Consider the following 19,387-nt stretch of genomic DNA (forward strand, 5'->3'; position numbering starts at 1 on the left):
TCAGCTAGAGCCATTCAATTTGAATAATTTTTCATTTCCAGTTTCCTGATGTAGCCTATTAGGCTACTCTCATTTCATGCTGTTACTGAGGTTATTTAAAATTTTAGAAGATTCTGAAGCCCAAAGCCCTTAAGAAGACTTCCGAACAGGGATTGATCAATCAATAGTATTTATTGATCATTTACTCAGGGAAGAGCACTGAACTAAGTGCTTGAGAGGGTACAATAGAGTTAGAAGTCATGATCCCTGCCTTCGAAGAAAGCAGATACTAACATAAATTGCAGGTAGGAGGAAGTAGTAAAGTGTAAAGATATAAGTGCTCAACTGTATATATTTTCATTACCCTATTTATTTTGTTAATGAATTGTACATCGCCTTGATTCTATTTAGTTGCCATTGTTTTTACAAGATGTTCTTCCCCTTGATTCTATTTATTGCCATTGTTCTTGTCTGTCCATCTCCCCCGATTAGACTGTAAGCCCGTCAAACGGCAGGGACTGTCTCTATCTGTTGCCGACTTGTTCATCCCAAGCGCTTAGTACAGTGCTCTGCACATAGTAAGCGCTCAATAAATACTATTGAATGAATGAATGAAAGTGCAATATGCCAGCGTGAATACCCAAGTGCTTAGGTGATTTGGAAGTGGTGAAGTGGCAGTTGAGGAGGGAATAGGGTGTGGAGATGAGAGATTAATCCAGGAAAGCCTCCCAGAGGAGATGTCTATTAACTGGACATCCATCAAATGGATGAGCAATTGAGGAGACTTTGTGGGCTGATGGAGCATTTCTGAATTTGGCTGAGACCCTGGTACAATTTGTTTAAAATTGTGACATCTGAGAAGAGTCATCTAACTTCTAAATTATCACAAAATAGGATCAACCACTAGGACACTTTTCCTGACTAGCCCCATCTTTTCTCCAGCCCATCAGACCAATTATTGACCAACTTCTCTCATTTCCATTCATTCTTATATTCACTCTATCCATTTGTACATATTTATTTTATATTCTGGTCCAGCCTATCCTCTGAGATTGTAAGTTCCCTGAGGACAGGGGCAGTTTTTACTCTCACCACGTGCCCTAAGTACCAGATACAGGACTCTTCAAATGCTTCTTGCCTAATTAGCTGATCTGGAGAGCTTCAAAGGCCCAACAGCAAGACTGGGAGCTCCCTGTGGGCAGGGAATCTGTATACCAATTCTGTTGTATAAATTTTGTTGATCAATTGATTACAGACTTCCACATTATTACTACATCCTGGCTTATTTAACAATATCATCATCAGTGACATCATCAGTGTTATTTATTGAGTGCTAACTCTGTGCAGGACACTGCATTAAGTGCTTGGGAGAGTACAGTACAGCAGAGGTGGTAGACATATTCCCTGCCCACAACGAGTTTACAGTCTATCGTATAATACTGTGGTCTTCCTCCATATCAGCTTGATCCTTGGCTCTTCAGGTTAGCAGGAGTTGGTAACTTAGTAGAATACAAACCCTACAGCTTCTGCCTTTGGAACTCAGCTTCCCGCCGTTTGCCAAACTGACTCTCGGTCGCCATGGCTACGGCAACCCGGACCACGGGGAAATGTAGAGGCCCCATGAAACTTCAGGAATCAAAAGTCCTATCCAGAAACAGCCTTCTTTTCAGGGGAAAGGAATAAAGAGTGAATTGAGTGAGGCAGCCTTTCCAGAAGACCTCAGACAAACCTAATCTGCACTCAGGCATATGGAAAAAGGTCATGTGGAACCTGGCAAGGAGCTGAAGGGCTACTGCAAAGGGGTGAGTGGATCAGTCAGTCAAAAAAACAAACAAACAGTAACTGATCCTCTAAATCAGCGGTTCTCAAGCTTTTTCATCCAGCTCTCCCTCCAAGGGCCCCTTCTCTCGCTCCCTCTGCACACCCCGTATCACTCCAATAGTTTTTTTTTTTTTCTCCCTTTTGGCAACCCTGCAGATCTTAAAGGCTGGGAGAGAAGATACAGGGGGAGCCAAACAGGTGGAGGAGACCAGCTCACCCTGTTCTATAGCCTGCAATCTGACAGTTCAGCGAACAGCTGTTGTGAGCTGTGCAGTTCCAGCCCCCACGACCTCCTTCAAGTTTCCCACTGGCCCCTTCTGGGGTTTCTCCCCCAGCCCCAGATCAGCCCGTTGCCCCAGTTTGAGAAACCATGTTCCCAGTAGTATCCTATACTCACTGGGAGCAATGCGCAACTACAAGGCAGAGCAGAGTATTTTTCTTTATATATCTGTTCCGGCATTTCATTTTAAATGTACCCCGATGCGGCATAAAGAGTGTATACTCACACAAGCAAAGCACACAGGGGGAGTTCATCAATAGTTCAGATTCAAATCACAAGATGTGTTTTACTTGGCTTTTAAGAATCCTCATGAGAGACTTAAGTGCATAACCTCAAATGAGAAAAGACAAATATGATATTTGTGTTTTTTTTTATTATTGGGCCTTTTTATCCCTTTCTTATTTTGCCTTTTCACCTTGCTGTTAAACCTCAAATCCACTCTCTCCTTGCTTCTTTGTATCAGGAGTGGAAAAGAGAGAACATTGATCCCTTTCCTGCGAACTCTGGAGGATTCTAGGAAAAACATCTGGTGGGATCAATGCCCTTGGCATACCTTTCTCAAGGTGTCTTGCTCTCCCTGTTAAAGCACACGGGCTCAGGAGCTCCAGTCTCAACCAGAATGCTGTATTGCTAAAACCTCTTCTTTCTGTTCTTCTTTCTACACTCGTCTCCTTCAGTTTTCCCTTTATCCCTTCTTTTGGTACTTAATTTTTCTTCTTGTCCTTCTCTTTCCCCAATCTACCTATTTCTCCCTTCCCTTTGGAGTTTTCCCTTCTCCCTCCCTCCCTTTTCCCTCTCTCTTTCCCTGCCTTCTCTGACTCTCTCTCTTACTTTTTTTCTGTCTCCTTTTCTCCAAAAGCTGGATAAAGACAAGGATGCGTGGGCGGCCATGGCAACCCTCCAAGGAAAGTGTGAGAGGCCTTGGGCAAAATAGGTCTCTCATTTCTTCCAAACATAGGTCTAATCTGAATGCTCGCCAAACTCAAGTCTCCAATCCAACTCAGTCATTTCAGACAGAATACATGGGAAAAGACTCCGGGAATTCCACGGAGAAGTCCTGCCTTATAGAAATCATGGTCGGTATCGGCTGCTGTCGGGAGCCTCAGCCCTCATGTCTTTTGCCCCAGCTGATTAGAGCCCACCATAGGGTCTCGCAAGTAGAATGCCTTACTAAGAGAAGCAGTGTTTTATTGAGAGTTTGATTTATCCTAAAATGATCTATTGTTATGCATCAAACATTTTTTGCCTGTGAACCAGTTGGCAGGAAGTGGATAGATAAATTACTACAAGATGTAATGAAACAAAGTGTTCAAAAGTGAAATGGCTTTTGTGTGTGGAGTGGAGGACAGCACATCCATAAAAAATATGTTGGGAAATCAACTCCATGATAGTATCCTGGAAGCTGAGAAACATTGACCCTCCACCTGGTGGTTTTCACGGCTAAAATGCACTGCTGTTTCAGTAGTCATTTTCAGTTGTTTCAGTCAATCTCCATGAGGATAAGGCCTCTCCGATTCTGCCTCAAAAACAGCTGCCATTCCAGGGGATAAGACTTTAGAAGAAGCACACTCAGGTGCTCAAAGGAAATAGTCTAATTATCTGCATAAATGCTATGAAAATTCCAAACTAGTTCTCTGAAAAGTCAAGCACTTTCTAAAGAAGAGAGCACTGAATTTCTTTCAGATTTTTTTTTTGATGATATTTGTTAAGCACTTTTTTAATGGTTTTTAATGCTATGTGTCAAGTACTCTTCTAAGAGCTGGGGTTGCTACAGGTTAATCACATCGGACACAGTTCCTGTCTTCTTGATGGTATTTGTTAAGTGCTTACTATGTGTCGGGCACTATACTAAACTCTGGAGTAGATAGAAGAATCAGGTTGGACACAGTCCATGTCCCACTTGGGGCTCAAGTCTTAATCCCCATTTTACGGATGAGGTAACCAAGGCACAGAAACGTGAACTGACTTGCCTAAGGTAACACAGCATACAAGTGGCAGAGCAGGGTTAGAACCCAGGTCCTTCTGACTCCCAGGCCTATGCTCTATCCACTAGGCAATACTGTTTCTCACATGGGACTTCTTTTCAAGTTGCTTATATCTGCCCGTGGGTGGATCAAGTTTTGTCATTAGAGGGTTTCATTCAAGATGTAGAATCACTTATCCTGGATACATGTCTCTGCCTCATGACAGAAGCTGAATCAAGTGATATACTGAAGTCATTTCACCATATGGCTATTGGGCCATGCATTGTCTAATGATGCACTTATGAACCAAGAAATATAAAACTGCATCAAGAAGCATATTTCAGGATATGAAAAAATATCAACTGTAAGACTTGGATTTAACATGGATGTCACTACAGGATCCTTGAACATTTTGCCAACATCACTTGAGTCATATTGAACATTAAATGATCAATCAATCAGAGGTATTTACTGTGTGCTTACTGTGTGCAGAGCACCGTACTAAGAACTTAGGAGAGTACAATACAACAGACTTGGGAGACATATTCGTTCCCCCATATAGTCAGTCTTTCAGGATACAAGTGTGGTTTTCTGCCAGATTGCTCCACACAGCCCAGGGGTACCCAAACTATAGCTCAAAAGCCTCGATGCAACTATTCTTCCCTTGCTGTGCAGTTCATGCATGTGCACTTTATTATTTATTATTTCACAACAGCCAGGATGCAGTGAATCCAGTCTTTTCTAGGCCTAAGCTTTTTCCCCCATCTCTAGTTGCTGCCACCTCTCTGTCCCATTGGGAATGTTTGCTCTCCACAACTCAGCACTGTCCCTAACTGCTCCATCGCTTCCCACTGCTTCCTCTCCTCTCCTTAGATTACCTTGCCATTCTACTTGAGGCAATTTTATTTGATGAATTGCGGCTCTGTGACCTTGGGCAAATCTCTTAACTTCTCTGGGCCTCAGTTACCTCATCTGTAAAAATGGAGATTAAGACTCTGAGCCCCATGTGGGTCAGGTACTGTGTCCAACCTGATTAGCTTGTATCTACCCTGGTGCTTGGCACATAATGAGTACTTAGCAGGTACTATTATTATTACTATTATTATGATTTTGACTCGCAGTTCTTTGTTTCATGATGGTTGGACACCCTGACATAGAGGGTGGCTGGATGACGGAATGCTGACAACAGACTGTCCATTGGGTAGGATGAAGATAATGGGTAGATGACAGTAAGAGGACAACAAGCTATCTAAGCAGCAGCTAGATGGGAAGCTGATGTAAGGTAGGCAGAGAAAACATTCAATTAGGTAGATTCTGAAGTCAGCTTCAGTCAGTGTGGTATGTGGGCTTGAGTGTGTATCTCTTAGGATTGGAGATGATGCTGCTGATGAGCTCAAATCCCCATATACTGTTGTGTATTGATGCACAAGTAATATTCCGTTCCACAGTGGATGAGCATAATGATCATGGTTTGCTGTGTCTTTGCTATATGCAATTTCTTCTTCTGGTATCACAATCTTCTCAAAGTTTCTGCTCTAAAAGAGTCATCCTATTCCTGATTATCATAAACCATGCTGGCTACCTGTCTCCCAGCATTCCACAGATGTGACACATCTTACAATGTTTTTTGTTATATTGATAGGTGTGTCCTCACTTATGGTTGCCTACTTCAGTTTACCACCCCTAGCAAGAATGGTTTCATCTCCAGTAGCAAAGACATTTCAAGCTAAATGCTAATCACCCTAATCCTGGCCAAATGAAAGTGAGAGATTCTCTCATTTCGTGGGCACAAGGGAGGCCACCCAGTAAGATAACGTTTAGTGAAGTCTTTGAAAATTAAGTGCAAAATCTTGGCCATTTTTCCCTTGCCAATTGGAAAAATGAAAGGATTTGTTGGGGGGTGGGGGTCAGGGGTAGAGTGACACTTTTCCTCATGGAAGTCATAATTCCAATCCTCTGGGAAACTTTTCCATAGAAGCATACATACGGAAGATGTAGGGGACTATGAGCTATTCAGAATTAAGGAGGAACTATGGACTGACAACATGAACAAGATTGCAGTTCTATTTCAAGCTACATCTGAGTAATTTACAGCCAAAGATCTAATAATAATAATAATAATGTTGGTATTTGTTAAGCGCTTACTTTGTGCAGAGCACTGTTCTAAGCGCTGGGGTAAACACAGGGGAATCAGGTTGTCCCACGTGGGGCTCACAGTCTTAATCCCCATTTTACAGATGAGGGAACTGAGGCACAGAGAAGTTAAGTGACTTGCCCACAGTCACACAGCTGACAAGTGGCAGAGCTGGGATTCGAACTCATGAGCCCTGACTCCAAAGCCCGTGCTCTTTCCACTGCGCCACGCTGCAGCTACCCCATATTAAAGACATTTTGCTCCAGTTTGTCGCTCCCTAGGGTTATTTGTTTCGCCAGCAATCCGATGACAAATGATCACTTGAGGAGTGAAGACCCTTCCAGTTCTGTCCCCTGGAAGTGGTTGAAGGTGATGCCACATCACCCCAGGTTCGGATAGGCTGAGGAAGGTGATGGGAAGGAGGTGAAGTGGTGATTTTTACTGAGGTCCATTGCTTGATTCTGAATAGTTCATAGTCACCTACATCTCCTGTGTGTCTGCTTCTATGGAAAGGTTTCCCAGAGGATTGGAATTATGACTTCCAGAGGATTGGAATTATGACTTTCATGAGGAACAATGTCACTCTACCCACCCCCCCCACACACACACACACAACAAATCCACTCATTTCTTCAGTTTTCCCCCGGCTGCCTCTGAACAAGGCTAGGGACAGGCTGCATCATAAAGTGATTTGTTCCAACTCCTCTCCAACATCTTGGAGTTTGATTTTTCCATAATTCAGCAGAGAATGTAGCATTCCCCATATCCTCCACATTATTTCCTCCAGAGAACACCTTGTCGTTGTTAAAAGTGAAAGTCTGAATTAATCCTTCCTAACACATTACTCAGGTTGAACAGAATCCACGCAGCCCTGCTTCCCGCAATTCCTGTTGCTGAAGTGTATTTTCCAGCTCTTCTCCCCCATGTAATGTGCTCCTCCTAGCATGGCTTAGCGGAAAGAGCACGGGCTTGGGTGTCAGAGGGCATGGCTTCTAGTCCCTGCTCCTCCACTTTGCTGTGTGACTTTGGCCAAGTCACTTCACTTCTCTGTGCCTCAGTTATCTCATCTGTAAAATGGGGATTGAGACTGTGAGCCCCATGTGGGACAACCTGATTACCTTGTAACTACCCCAGCACTTAGAACAGTTCTTGGCACATAGTAAGCACTTAACAGATACCATCGTTATTATTTTTATTATTAGTTATGGAAGTGCCAGACAGGCTGATGGCAGGTTCAGTTTTGATTTTTGCCCCCAGCTGTAATATTGATCTAGGGTCCAGGCCAATAACAACAAGAAGGATAAATGAATGTCTCCTGTGTTTTCCAATCCCAGCACCTGGCTCCCATCCAGCTACATCCCTATTTGCTATACAAGGGCGACTGCTTGTATCTATGATTATCAGGGCACCGATCCCAGATGTGTGGCAAAGGGAAGGGGAGATGGAGAGCAAAGTGATATTTGACAAAACTGATGAAACTGCAAAAGTCCTTAATAAGCAATGTCTAGACTAGTGGCCTCCAAACTAACAGATTATTTGCCTTTTGGCTAATCTTTTTGGTTTACTGTCACTTTGTCACACTTCCTCCATTTGGACCTGTGTATCTTTACCTCTACCTCATCCCCAATTGTGTGGTCAATGTTAATGGGTATGCGAGACAGAATGAAGATACCTAGCAAGGTCTATGAGTAGCGTTAATATATGTACTTATTGAGCACTCACTAAGAATTTGGAGGCTACAGTAGAATTATTAGATATGGTCTGATAGAAATATTAGATATTAGATATGGTCTCAAGGTCCTTGCATTCTAAGCACAGAAGAGAGACACTAAAATAAATTACAGGTAAGAGGAAGTAATGAAGTATAATGGTATGTACTGAGTTGGTGTGGAAGGAGGGGGAGTGAGTACACAGTGGCCTAATTGGCTTGGAAGTACTGAAGTGGCAACTGAGAAGTCCTAAAGTGGAAACTGAGGACAGCCTCCTGGCAGAGATCTGATTTCAGAAGGGCAGGACAACTGTTTAATGTGAAAAGGGTAGGAGCGCCAGACAAGGAGGAAGGATATCAGCAACAGGTCAGAGGCCACAGAGATCAGAATGAGATGAAGTAAATTAGCTTCAGAAAAGGAAGGTTAGCTTGAAAGAGGCCAGGAATAAATGAAATCCTAAGAAAAAACAATGTAATTTTTAAGATGCAGGTTAACCTGCGGCCTTCCTGCTTATTGCCAATGCGTGGCCATAACCCCCTGGAAAACCCAAGAGAAGACACCTGATCTGCTCAGGCTACAAAGACAGCCTGGCTGCTAATGCAATCTTAGGCAACATTTTCGAGAGCAAGGCAGAGGTGCTTTTGGTCATCTTTCACTGGGTTAAGGACAGTCTTGACCTTCTGCGGCAAGCCTAGAATGTTGATGCTGCAGGACACAGGATCATAGTAAACTGAGAAGGGCTTCTTGATCATCAGGGCATATTTTCTACAGAAAAAAGAAAGGATAAAGGAAAAGGTATTATCTTAGTGGTCTTGATTGAGCACCTACTGAGTGTAAAGCACTGTACTAAGACCTGGGGGAAATTCAGCTCACCTTAGACACCCATTCCCAACTCACAATGTAATAGAAATCTAAAAGTCATTCTTCCTAAGTAAATATGTGTATATCCGTATATAGAGAAGAAAAAAGAAAATTGTCATTTCCTTGCTCAGTTTATTACTTTGTTAGTAGTTTTATTAACTGATTTGTACAGTTGTAGGCCCTGTGAGATAAACAGCTAGAAATGTTTGGACTTTAAGTCTGAATTCATGCAATTTAACAAGTATTTACTCAGTGTCCATAGGATAAATAGACCCAAACTCAGTCCCTCATGGGACTTATGGGGAGGGCTTGATCTTATATCAGAAACACAAATGAGGTAGTAATTTCTTTCTTAACACCCTTGGCCATTTTTCCTGCAAACTTTGAAGACAGAAGTTACCAAATTCACGAAAAATGAGAAGAAAATGTAAAGGAAGAATGAATAATTTTCTATCAAGATATTAATTCAATAGTTTTAAAAAAAGAGATACCATACAATATTGAAGTATGCTTACCCATATTATTTAACATACATGTCTAGTTTAGAGGGGGTTAGGAATAGAATATGTTCCTTTTGGCTTCAAGAATTCTTTGGCTGAGTAACCTTTCTATTCAGATGACATCATTTTCTTTGTGCTGTGAAAAATGACTGTTGTTTAAATTGGTTTGAAAAATACAGATGCAGACTACATTGAGCAGATTTATGGGTAAACAACCTATTAATCCTTAATGTCATGGGGATTAATGCCTGAAATCCGGCTATTCCTTTAGTATTTATTGTCATTCTTGTCTTTTATATTTTTGTTTCATCTTTCCTTTGTGCCTGTCTCCAACCCTTTCAAAATTGTGGGTCCCCTTAGGGGCCGGAACCCAATTCTTTATCTCTTCTTCTTCTTTGCCAGCACTAACTACAGGGTTTTGCATGTAGTAAGCACTTAATAAATGCTACTGTATATTGCTCTTATTATTTCTGCTACTACTGACTGGCATGGCAGTAAGGGACTTTAGCTGGGTGAGTGAAAGCCTGTGATGATTGATTAATAGAATCTATATGCAGTAAACTGGGGCCTAATTCCCACCACAGTTTCCTCTTTTAATGGAATTGGGCTCACTGGATATGCCCAAGACAGCTCCACTCACCTCCAACATGCCCAGAAGGGAAATAAACACTTACTGCAGTTTGGCCTTGGCATCGTCAAAATTTTCTGATACAAAATAGATAGGCTGAAAGGTTTGGTCTTGATAAGGCTGAACTGCAGTCACTTCCGGATCAAATGGTTTGTATTCTGGTTTGTTTGATAAGGCATACTTGAAGGGAACAGAGAATAGGTTAAAATACAGTAAATCAGCACCAGCAGAATAGCATAGACATGGCGCTGCTCCAGGCTTGAAGGGAGAACTGTAAACAACTTACTGTTGGATTTTTGGCTTGTGATTGATTTAGAGGGTTGGCCCTCATGTTTTTGACTCGAAGTTACCCTGGGTTGCCACTCAGATAAGGTTTTGTTCAGGGAGCTATGCTTTTAGAATAGGGTAGGAGTGAATGCTCCAGAACCTGGGGCAGGACTGCCAGAGTAAAGGAGAGGATTAAGCAACAAAGGAGGCTCTGTGAGGGCTGAATAAACCCTTTGGGTGGTCTACAGGGAACAAATCAAGCTTATAATTCTTCAATTGTCCCTGTGGCTTGCATTTTGCTAATCCATCTAGTGGCTTGCTTTTTCCAAACTTTTGCCTTTATCTGGAATGACCTTTTATCCTTACCTGAAACTGACCCTAAGCCAGTTTTGCAAAAGGCCCTGAAATCCTTAAGGTCGGGTTGGATTTTCCCCAGAAAGGGGGCACAAGAGAAAATGACACCTTTTCTTCCATGTCAATTTCCACTGGAAGGGGAACTGCTGGAAATCTCTGAACACAGTCCAGGGGTGGAGGAGACATCCAACCCCACGCTCAAAGCTGGAGGATTTCAATGAGCTTGAAAAAAATCCTGTCCAAATTTCAAAGCTTGTTGCTCAACTCTGACTTCTGTCCCAAATTACATGATTGAGGTAGTGATGATGCAGAGTGACCCATCTTAAGGGCCAAGAAAATGCAAGCTGTATCTTTTCTGATTTCCAGAATTCTCTTGTTTGCCTGGAGGAGCTCTAAGGAAAGATAGAGAAATCTAAATCCAGAATAGCCATTATTATGATAGTTAAATACTGATGCAGCACTGGAAACAGAGTTAAACAGCTCAGGCAGCCCACGACTCCAAGGCTTTCTCTACCACAAATAGAGCATGCACATTGTTGAATTCTGCCAGAAGTGAACTACAGGCCATTAGCTTTTACTATATGTAGAATTGAGACCAGATTGGGTGTTAAAATGATATGATACAGAATATTTGACAGTTTTGGTAAAATAAAATTACACTGGAAAAAGAAGAATCTCTTTGGGAGTTTGCACATGCCGATGGGAAAGTTCAGTTACCCAACAAGAAGCTTCTAAGTTCTTGGTTGGAAGGGCCATTGGAGAATAGCCGTCTCTTGTTATAACAATAATGAAAATAATAATGATATTTGTTAATCACTCACTATATGCCAAGCGCACTACGAAGCACTGGAAGAACAGATATTCAATTCCAATTTTACAGGTAGGGCAAATGAGGCACAGAGAAGTTTAATGGCTTGCCCAAGGTCACACAACAGACAAATGGCGGAGTCAGGATTAGAATTCAGGTCCTCCAACCTCCAGGTCCGTGCTCTTTCCACTAGGCCATGACAATCCTCTTCTTTTAGAGATTTTATGACAGGGCTATTAAATTTTAATGCCAGCATTTCTTTTATAGCATTGTCTCGCTTCAAGACACACTGAAGAGTAAATCTGGTTTTAAACACTTCCCTTGCTCTCCTCCTCAACCTTTGAAGCATTTTGATTGACTTGATTACATGATAAAAGTCCATTTCAATTTCACATTGGATAATGGGAGATATATGTTTCTCTCTCTATATAGATCGATCTATCTATATATAGATATATTTAAATATATATATTTATCTATAGATATATTATAGATCTTGGAGGTTCCAGTATGTGAGCTGCTTGCACTCTCGTATCCTTGTTATTCCTGCTGAAGCATGGTGTACAAAGAAAAAATAGGAAGATGGGAGTGCTAACTACAAGGAACTGCCTACCAAGGGGCACAAACTGCTTTCCCTGTAATCAGTTCCTCCATGCAGCTTCTTAGTCCTGAAATCTCAGCATCTAAGCTCACAGAATGATTCTCAGTCTGCAGTTGGATAGATGAGAGCGGGGTTATAGATTTGTACAGGACAGGTATGTCGAGTGAGAAGCAGCACGATCTACTGGAAAGAGCACAGTCTGGGGAGTCAGAGGACCTGGATTCTAATCCAGGTTTTTCCACTTGTCTGCTGTGCGGCCTTGGGCAAGTTACTCAGGTTCTCTGTGCCTCGGTTACCTCATCTGCAAAATAGGCATTCAGTACCTGTTATCCCTCCTACTTAACCTATGAGCCCCAAGTAGGACCTGATGATCTTGTACCTATCCCCGTGCTTAGTAGAGTGCTTGGCACATAGTAAGCACTTAACAAATACTATTATTATTAATAAGTGCCTCTGGACAATGATAAAGTCATTTACTATATGGACCCTTGAGGCCTCCAAGCTCTAAAGACTCTCTAAAAAGCAAGGCATCTTTCTCTTTCCTTATCAGCCTAGCCAGTTGGCTTCACCTTCACAACTTGAATCCTGTTCCAGTATCATTCATGTTCTGAAAGAAAATTTGTACCTACTTTCCTCAAACTAGCACTCTGATTTGTCAGTCGCCCAGTTAACTGAGGAAGATATAGAAAACAGCTTTGTCATCATCTATTAAAGAAATATACCTATTGCCATCTTGGTCTAATTTCCCATCTAATAAGCAGCATCCTTTGCACCCAAACCCTCTCCTTCCTTTCTCCCCCTCCCAAGAAGCAACTTGCTGATTTCATCATAGACTCATTTCCACAGGAGGGAATAAATACTCCTTTTTACACTTTCCACATGGAATGGAACAGAAAAACTGAGCTCTGGGGTCATTGGTGGAGGACAAGAATCTCCATTCCCCTACTTAGGGGCCCTTAATCCAAGCAGAACTGCCCTAAGGGAGATTAAGGGTCAAGACTTATAGAGAGTGTCAGGTTAATCAGATGTCCCACATGATAATCACCTCTTCTCCTCCTCACATTTGAAATAACTGGTAGAGGATCCAGGTGACCAAGCTATGAATGAGGCAGACCAACCCATTGGGGAATCAGCAGATGCGATTAACCCTGGCTTTTACACACCAAGACTAGAATTACTGTTTCTCCCACTCGGGATCCTGGCCTCAAAATTCCAAACCATCCTTCCATCGTGGCTAGCTAAAAAGAGATTTAAACCTTTGTCCAAACTCCTGTCATCTAACCTCTGCAGCACTTTTCACCCTTTAACCTAGGCATTACAAAAGGTAAATATCTGGGAACGACTGTCCCTATGCCCTTTATTACCTCGCTTAAAGCCCGGATAAATATCCAGCTGGCCCCAAGTATTGACAAAACCTTTGCCTGTCTCTTGGATGTTTAGTGAAAAACTAAAGGGCACATAACATTTTCTGTTAAGAAGCCCAAGGAAAGTCCAAGAAAACAGGGGAATGTTTAAAGGACATGTCTTTATGTCTAACAATCAATAATCAAGAAAAATGCAGTTTCATAAAAATCCTAAATGACTTTTTAGTATATGGTTTGGCACATTCTCATTTCTATTCTGTATTATTTACTGTTTCTTATAGCTCTCTATGTTAATGCTTTCCATCATACAAAATAAGCTAATAAAATAGCCCTAAAACACACAACTCCACAATACTAAGAGAATAAGCCCTGACTCTCCCTTCCAAATGGGTCTGTGGCTTTAGAAAATGTTTGGATTTATGGATTTTTGAATGAAAAATGATACTGTGATTTTTACAGCAACATCAGCAACTACTTGATGCTTTTCACTCTGGTAGCTGAGTCCCTACTTGATTTATGTAAACATAAGGGGCAATTTCATCACATTTCTTATTCCCAACAATAAATGTGCTCAATTCTTATCAGGCTCAAGACTGCCCTCTACTGCAGACCGTGAGCAGAGCTAGAGATTTCCATCCTGACAAAGAAAGTTGAAGTACAATTGGACAAGGTGAGAAAGCAGATTTATGACTGTATCAACATAGTCACGGGGAAGAATAATATAAATGTTCATCTTGGAAGAAGTCACGACTCTAGTATTTTCTCCACTGCTCTTTTGGCCATTCCACATCGGTGGAAAATGTGAATGTGAATTTGAGGATGAGAGGATCGCTTCAAGGAAGATGGAATGCTTTCAGAAAGGGGCCTCTAGAGAAGAAAACAAATGGAAGTCTTACCATGAGCTCCCCGTACGATGATAGAAGACCTGCCCCATAGGCTTTGATGGATCCATTTTGTTTGCAGAGCCCAAACTCAACAGTAAACCAGTAGAGCTAATAATGCAAATGAGAAAAAAGGAAGAATGAAGAAATTATAGCAGCGGTAAAGGTCAGTACCAAACATTTGCTTGGCCACTGAAGCATAGTGACAGGCATTCTGTGCGTTTATCAAATCTGTCTCCCTATTTTCAGGCAGAACAGCACCTAATCCCCCAGTCAGAGAGAAGCAGCGTGGCCTAGTGTATGGAGCTCAGGCTGGGGAGTTGGGAGGATTTGGATTCTAATCCTGTCTCCCCCACTTTTCTGTTGTGTGACCTTGGACAAGTCAGTTAATTTCTCTGTACCTCAGTTACCTCATCTGTAGAATAGGAATTAAGACTGTGAGCCCCAGGTGGGACAAAGGACCATGTCCAACTTGACTATGGTGTCTAGCCCAGCACTTAGTAAAGTGCCTGGCACCTAGTAAGCACTTAACAAATACCATTAAAAAGAGAGCAACACCAGCTCCATAGCCTCGTAATCCATTCCAGTATTTAAGAGATCAAATTGTCAAGGAATTCTTCCTTAGATGGCTTAATCAGGGACGACCTCTTAAAGGAGATGTGATTTTAATAAGGCTTTGAAGGAGAGGAGAGTGTTGGTAGAGTGATGGTCTGTTGTATGTGGAGGGGGAGGGAGCTCCAGGCCAAAGGGAGGACATGAGCAAGGAGTCGACAGGGAGATAGATGAGATAGAGGTACAGGGAATACTTTGGCATTAGAAGAGTGAAGCGTACAGACTGGGTTGTAGTAGGAAATCATGAGGTAAGATAGAAGGCAGCAAACTGATTGAGTGCTTTAGAGCCATTGGTAAGTGATTTCTGTTTGATGCGGATGGACAACCACTGGAGGTTCTTGAAGAGTGGTGTGACATGGACTGTAATTTTTGTAGAAAAATTATCCCGGCAGCAGAGTGATGTATGGACTGGAATGGGCAGGAGGCAGGGAGGTCAGCAAGGAACCCGATGCAGCAGTTAAAGTATTTGGATCAATGTAGTAGCAGTTTAAATGGAGTGGAGAGGGCAGATTTTAGCAATGTTGTGGTCAAATAAGTAACCTCTATTTCTAAAGCTGAACTACTCATCTTCTCCCCTAAACCCCATCCTCTTCCTACCCTTCCCATATGTTGAGCTTCATACCCAAGGAGCTCTTATCTTTGATGCCATTTTCAACTGCTTAGTGACTTTTAAGCCTCACATTCATTCTGTCACTCAATCCTGTTGGCTCTTCCTCCACAATATTTCTCAGTTCCACTCCACCCAATAGCCACAACCTTGATCCTAGTTTTCATCTTTTGACCAGACTACTCTGTTCATCCTTCTCACAGTTCTCCCTCAATCAGTGGTATTGATTGAGCATTTACTGTGGGCCCAGGACTGTACGAAGCACTTGGGAAAGTACTATGCAAAAAGTTGGCAGATGTGATCCCTGCCCATAAGGGGTTTACAATCCGCATCAACCTCTCCTCTCTTCAGTTTATGCTACACTCTGTTGCCTAGATCATCTTTCTAAAACATTAAGCTCATCCTCTAGATGGTAAGCTTGTTGGAAGGAGGGAACGTGTCTGTTATATTGTTGTGCTGAACTCTCCCAAGCTCTTAGTAGAGTGCTCTGCGCAAAGTAAGCACTCAAAAAATATGCCTGATTGATTGTTCAGTATTTCCATCTCTCCATTCCTCAGAAACCTCCAAGGGTTACCCATTTCCAGCCACTTCAACAGGAACTTCTGACCACTGGCTTCCCGGCTCTACACCAACCCTCTTCTTACGTATCTCTCCACTTCACCTGCTATTTCCCTGCTTGAGCTCACTCTCACTGTCAAACTCACCTTCTGTTTCATTTCACCCTGCTCACATGCGATATCTCGCTCACACCATTTGTCCACATGCAACATAATCCACCTTCAAATTTGCCAAACCTCTACTTTCCTCAGGTTCAAAGTTCTCCTGAAAACCCACCTCCTCTGGAAAGCCTTCCCTGATTTAATCCCACCCCACCCCCATCTTATAATATCCCAATATCCACCTCAGCACTAAGAGTGCACCTAGCCTCCTTTTAAACTTACGTATCGATCAAGCTGTGTATTCCACTTATTCTCTCATTTATCCTTCTATCCATCTTTCCCTGTTCTTGCTATTCCAGTTGAATCCCTCCTGTTGCTCCCACTAATTGTAAATAATTTGCATTTGCATTTCCTCCCTATTAGAGTGTAAGATCCTTGAGGATGAAAACCATATCTTTTATTAGCCACTTATTTAATATAGTGCTCAGTTTAAGGACTTATTTACATCCTCCTTAGCACTCATGAATATATATTCTGCTCTGTTGATTTATTTTTGACCTCTCTAGTTATACATCATTTTTATGTTATTCTCCCACAGTAGAGTATAAGTTTCTTATCGGCAGGGAACTGCCACTTTGTTATTCTGTACTTTCCAAGTGCCTCATACAGTGCTCAATGAGTGTTCCTACTACCTCTTCTCAGCACAGTATGTGCGCAATAAATACTACTGATTAACTGATTGATAAAGCATGCATTTCCTGCTCTCTGGGCAAGTGCAAGTCCCTGGGCGAGTGCAAACAATTCATGCAGATAAAACCAATCCTGGAAACTTAAGGACTATCAAAGGAGCAAACCAAATCATGCATTAAATGTCTTTAAAGATGTATTAAAGAGCTATCCAGAAAAGGATATCCATAATCCAGAGGAAGTGTTAGGCGTTCGACTATGATTTGAGACTCTTGTAATTTTATCCACTAGAATGGACTCTCCTAGTGAGAAGATGCTAATAATTAAGGTATTTGTTAAGGGCTTACTATGTGTCAAGCACTGGACTAAGCACTGGCATAGATACAAGATAATCAGGGTCCACTTGAGGCTCACAGTCTGTCAGGAAGAGACCCTTAGTCACTGAAAATGAATCAGAACCAAAGTAATATTTTCCTGGGCTTGATAGATGACGCATACATCCAGTATTCTATCTGACATGGGCCACGGTAAGCTTGGAGAAAAAAATTTGATGGCCTCCCTCCTTGATACCCATCTGAGGGTTCAGAATCCCTAACATTCTCTTTAAATCCCTAATTTTCACTCTAGAAAACCATATAATACTCATCTGCAAATTCATCCAAATCCCTCTTTTAAATCTCCTGACATTTGGGGCCTGCACACTTTCTGGTGGAATGAATCTCATAAATGTACCACTTACTGGACTAGACTGTAAGCTTATTGTGGGCAGGGAGTGTCTGTCATATTGATGTTCTGCATTTGCCCAAGCATTTAGTACTGCTGATTGAGGATAATAATTTCCAATCAATCAATCGTATTGGAGGGCTTACTGTGTGCAGAGTACTGTACTAAGTGTTTGGGAGAGGAGAATCTAACAGATTTGGTTACAGTCTAGATGGGGAGACAGGCACTAAATTATTAATAGGTACATTAAGTGCTGTAGGGCTGGGGGAGGGGTGAATAAAGGGTGCAAATCTGATTGCATGGGCAAGGAAGAACGGAGAGGGAGTAAGAGAAATGAAGGTTTCAATCACGTTCTCTTGCCATTTTTAGTCTGAACTCCTAATCTTTTCAGTCTGGCCTTATACAGAAGCTGTTGAGGAGAACTTTCCTATCTAAGGTTCTAACCTTTAAGTGATAAAGTGACAACACCAGCACACTTTAAGGGGAATGTCCTCGTCAATCCTGCGGATTTTCAGAGGAACAACATTGAGTCTCCCCATGCCCCTTTATATGTGGTTTTAGAAATTTTTCTTCCTCAGACACTGAGTGAAATAAAGAGGAATGAGGTGATTACTTTCTTTCTGAAAGTTCCTAAAGGGTCGGTGCTGGGACTAAGAATTATGACTCGACTACAGTTTTTGACCCCAAGGGTTATATAACATAGCACATAAACTTGGGCATCTGGGAAATTCTGTCATTACCTCCAAACCCAGTCTATCTGCCCATAAGTCATCAAATTTCTTGGTCATCGTAGGATGATTAAAAGTCTGTGTAAAGATTTTTCTCTCCCAGCCCTCCTCCCCCTATCCTGGCTCCAATTCCCCGGCTGTCTTTAGGACTAGCTATTCAAAAGATTTCTCCCCAGCCAGATTATTTTTTTTTCATGAAACTTGTTAAGCCCTTACAATGTGCCAGGCACTGTAGTAAGCGCTGGAGTAGATGCAAGATAATCAGGTTGGACACAGTCCTGGTCCCACATGGAGTTCACAGTCTAAGTCAGAGGGAGGAGGATTTAATTCCCATTTTACAGATGAGGTAACTGAGACCTATAGAAGTTGTGTCTCCCTGAAAGTCCCATAGCAGACAAGTGGCATAATCCAGGCCTCTCACTCCCGGACATGTGCTCTTTCCACTAGGCCATGCTGAGTTGAATTTCATATGCAGAATATATGCCAAAATGTGTTAACCTCACCACAAAATGCCATATACCAAGCAATCTTGTTTTAATTTAAAAAAACTGGAGAGACAAAACTCCATCTTCTCTAAAGAATAAGTTGAAGGAAGTGTTAGGCGTTTGACTATGATCTGAGACTCTTGTAATTTCATCCACTAGAATAGACTCTCCTAGTGAGAGGATGCTAATAATTAAGGTATTTGTTAAGGGCTTACTATGTGTCAAGCACTGGACTAAGCACTGGGATAGATACAAGATAATCAGGGTCCACTTGAGGCTCACAGCCTAAGTCAGGAGGCGAACGAGTATTGAATCCCCTTTTTTGCAGTTGAGGAAACTGAGGCACAGAGAAGTTAAATGGCCTGCTCAGGGTCACAGACAAGTTGTGGAACCGGGATTGGAACCAAGGGCCTCTGACTCCCCAGGTCCATGCTCTTTTCCATTAGGCTTCTTGTTGGGTGGCTAACAGTAACTCTTAGGCATGCAGCCAGAATTTCTGACCAATCCCTCTCCATCCTACCAGAGGACGATCAAAGAACCAGGCAGAGGTGGTGCTTTGAGAGCGTCAGAGGAAACTCTGGGGAAACCGGAAAGAAACTACTAGGCTCCTGGTAGTAGATCTCTGCCCAGATCCCACTGAATCTCCTCCGCCAAGCTCCCTTGGGCTGACACCCCACAGCACCCTTCTCCCACTCCATCGGGATTCCCTCCACCCCATGGCTTCAAAGGTGGCCC

The 19,387-nt window shown here is 42.2% G+C and overlaps 1 protein-coding gene and 1 long non-coding RNA gene across 2 annotated transcripts in view; one reads left to right on the forward strand and one right to left on the reverse strand.

The window, feature by feature from the left end:
* The first annotated feature begins 1,540 nt into the window (after nucleotides 1–1,540).
* LOC114816586 lies at nucleotides 1,541–4,507 on the forward strand. Its single transcript, XR_003764381.2, has 3 exons — nucleotides 1,541–1,781; nucleotides 3,039–3,156; nucleotides 4,271–4,507. It is a non-coding gene; the product is annotated as an uncharacterized LOC114816586 (long non-coding RNA).
* A 2,849-nt stretch (nucleotides 4,508–7,356) lies between these two features.
* LOC100075982 (tyrosine 3-monooxygenase-like) overlaps nucleotides 7,357–19,387 on the reverse strand; it is a gene marked incomplete at its 5' end in the record, with an annotated part of 46,661 nt that continues 34,630 nt past the window's right edge. Inside the window, 3 exon segments of the mRNA XM_039914042.1 lie at nucleotides 7,357–8,652; nucleotides 9,923–10,056; nucleotides 14,167–14,262. Of these exon segments, the coding sequence (XP_039769976.1) occupies nucleotides 8,493–8,652; nucleotides 9,923–10,056; nucleotides 14,167–14,262 (390 nt within the window).

The sequence above is a fragment of the Ornithorhynchus anatinus genome, chromosome 14 (genome assembly GCF_004115215.2).
Source record: "Ornithorhynchus anatinus isolate Pmale09 chromosome 14, mOrnAna1.pri.v4, whole genome shotgun sequence".
In the NCBI taxonomy this organism is placed as follows: Eukaryota; Metazoa; Chordata; class Mammalia; order Monotremata; family Ornithorhynchidae; genus Ornithorhynchus; species Ornithorhynchus anatinus.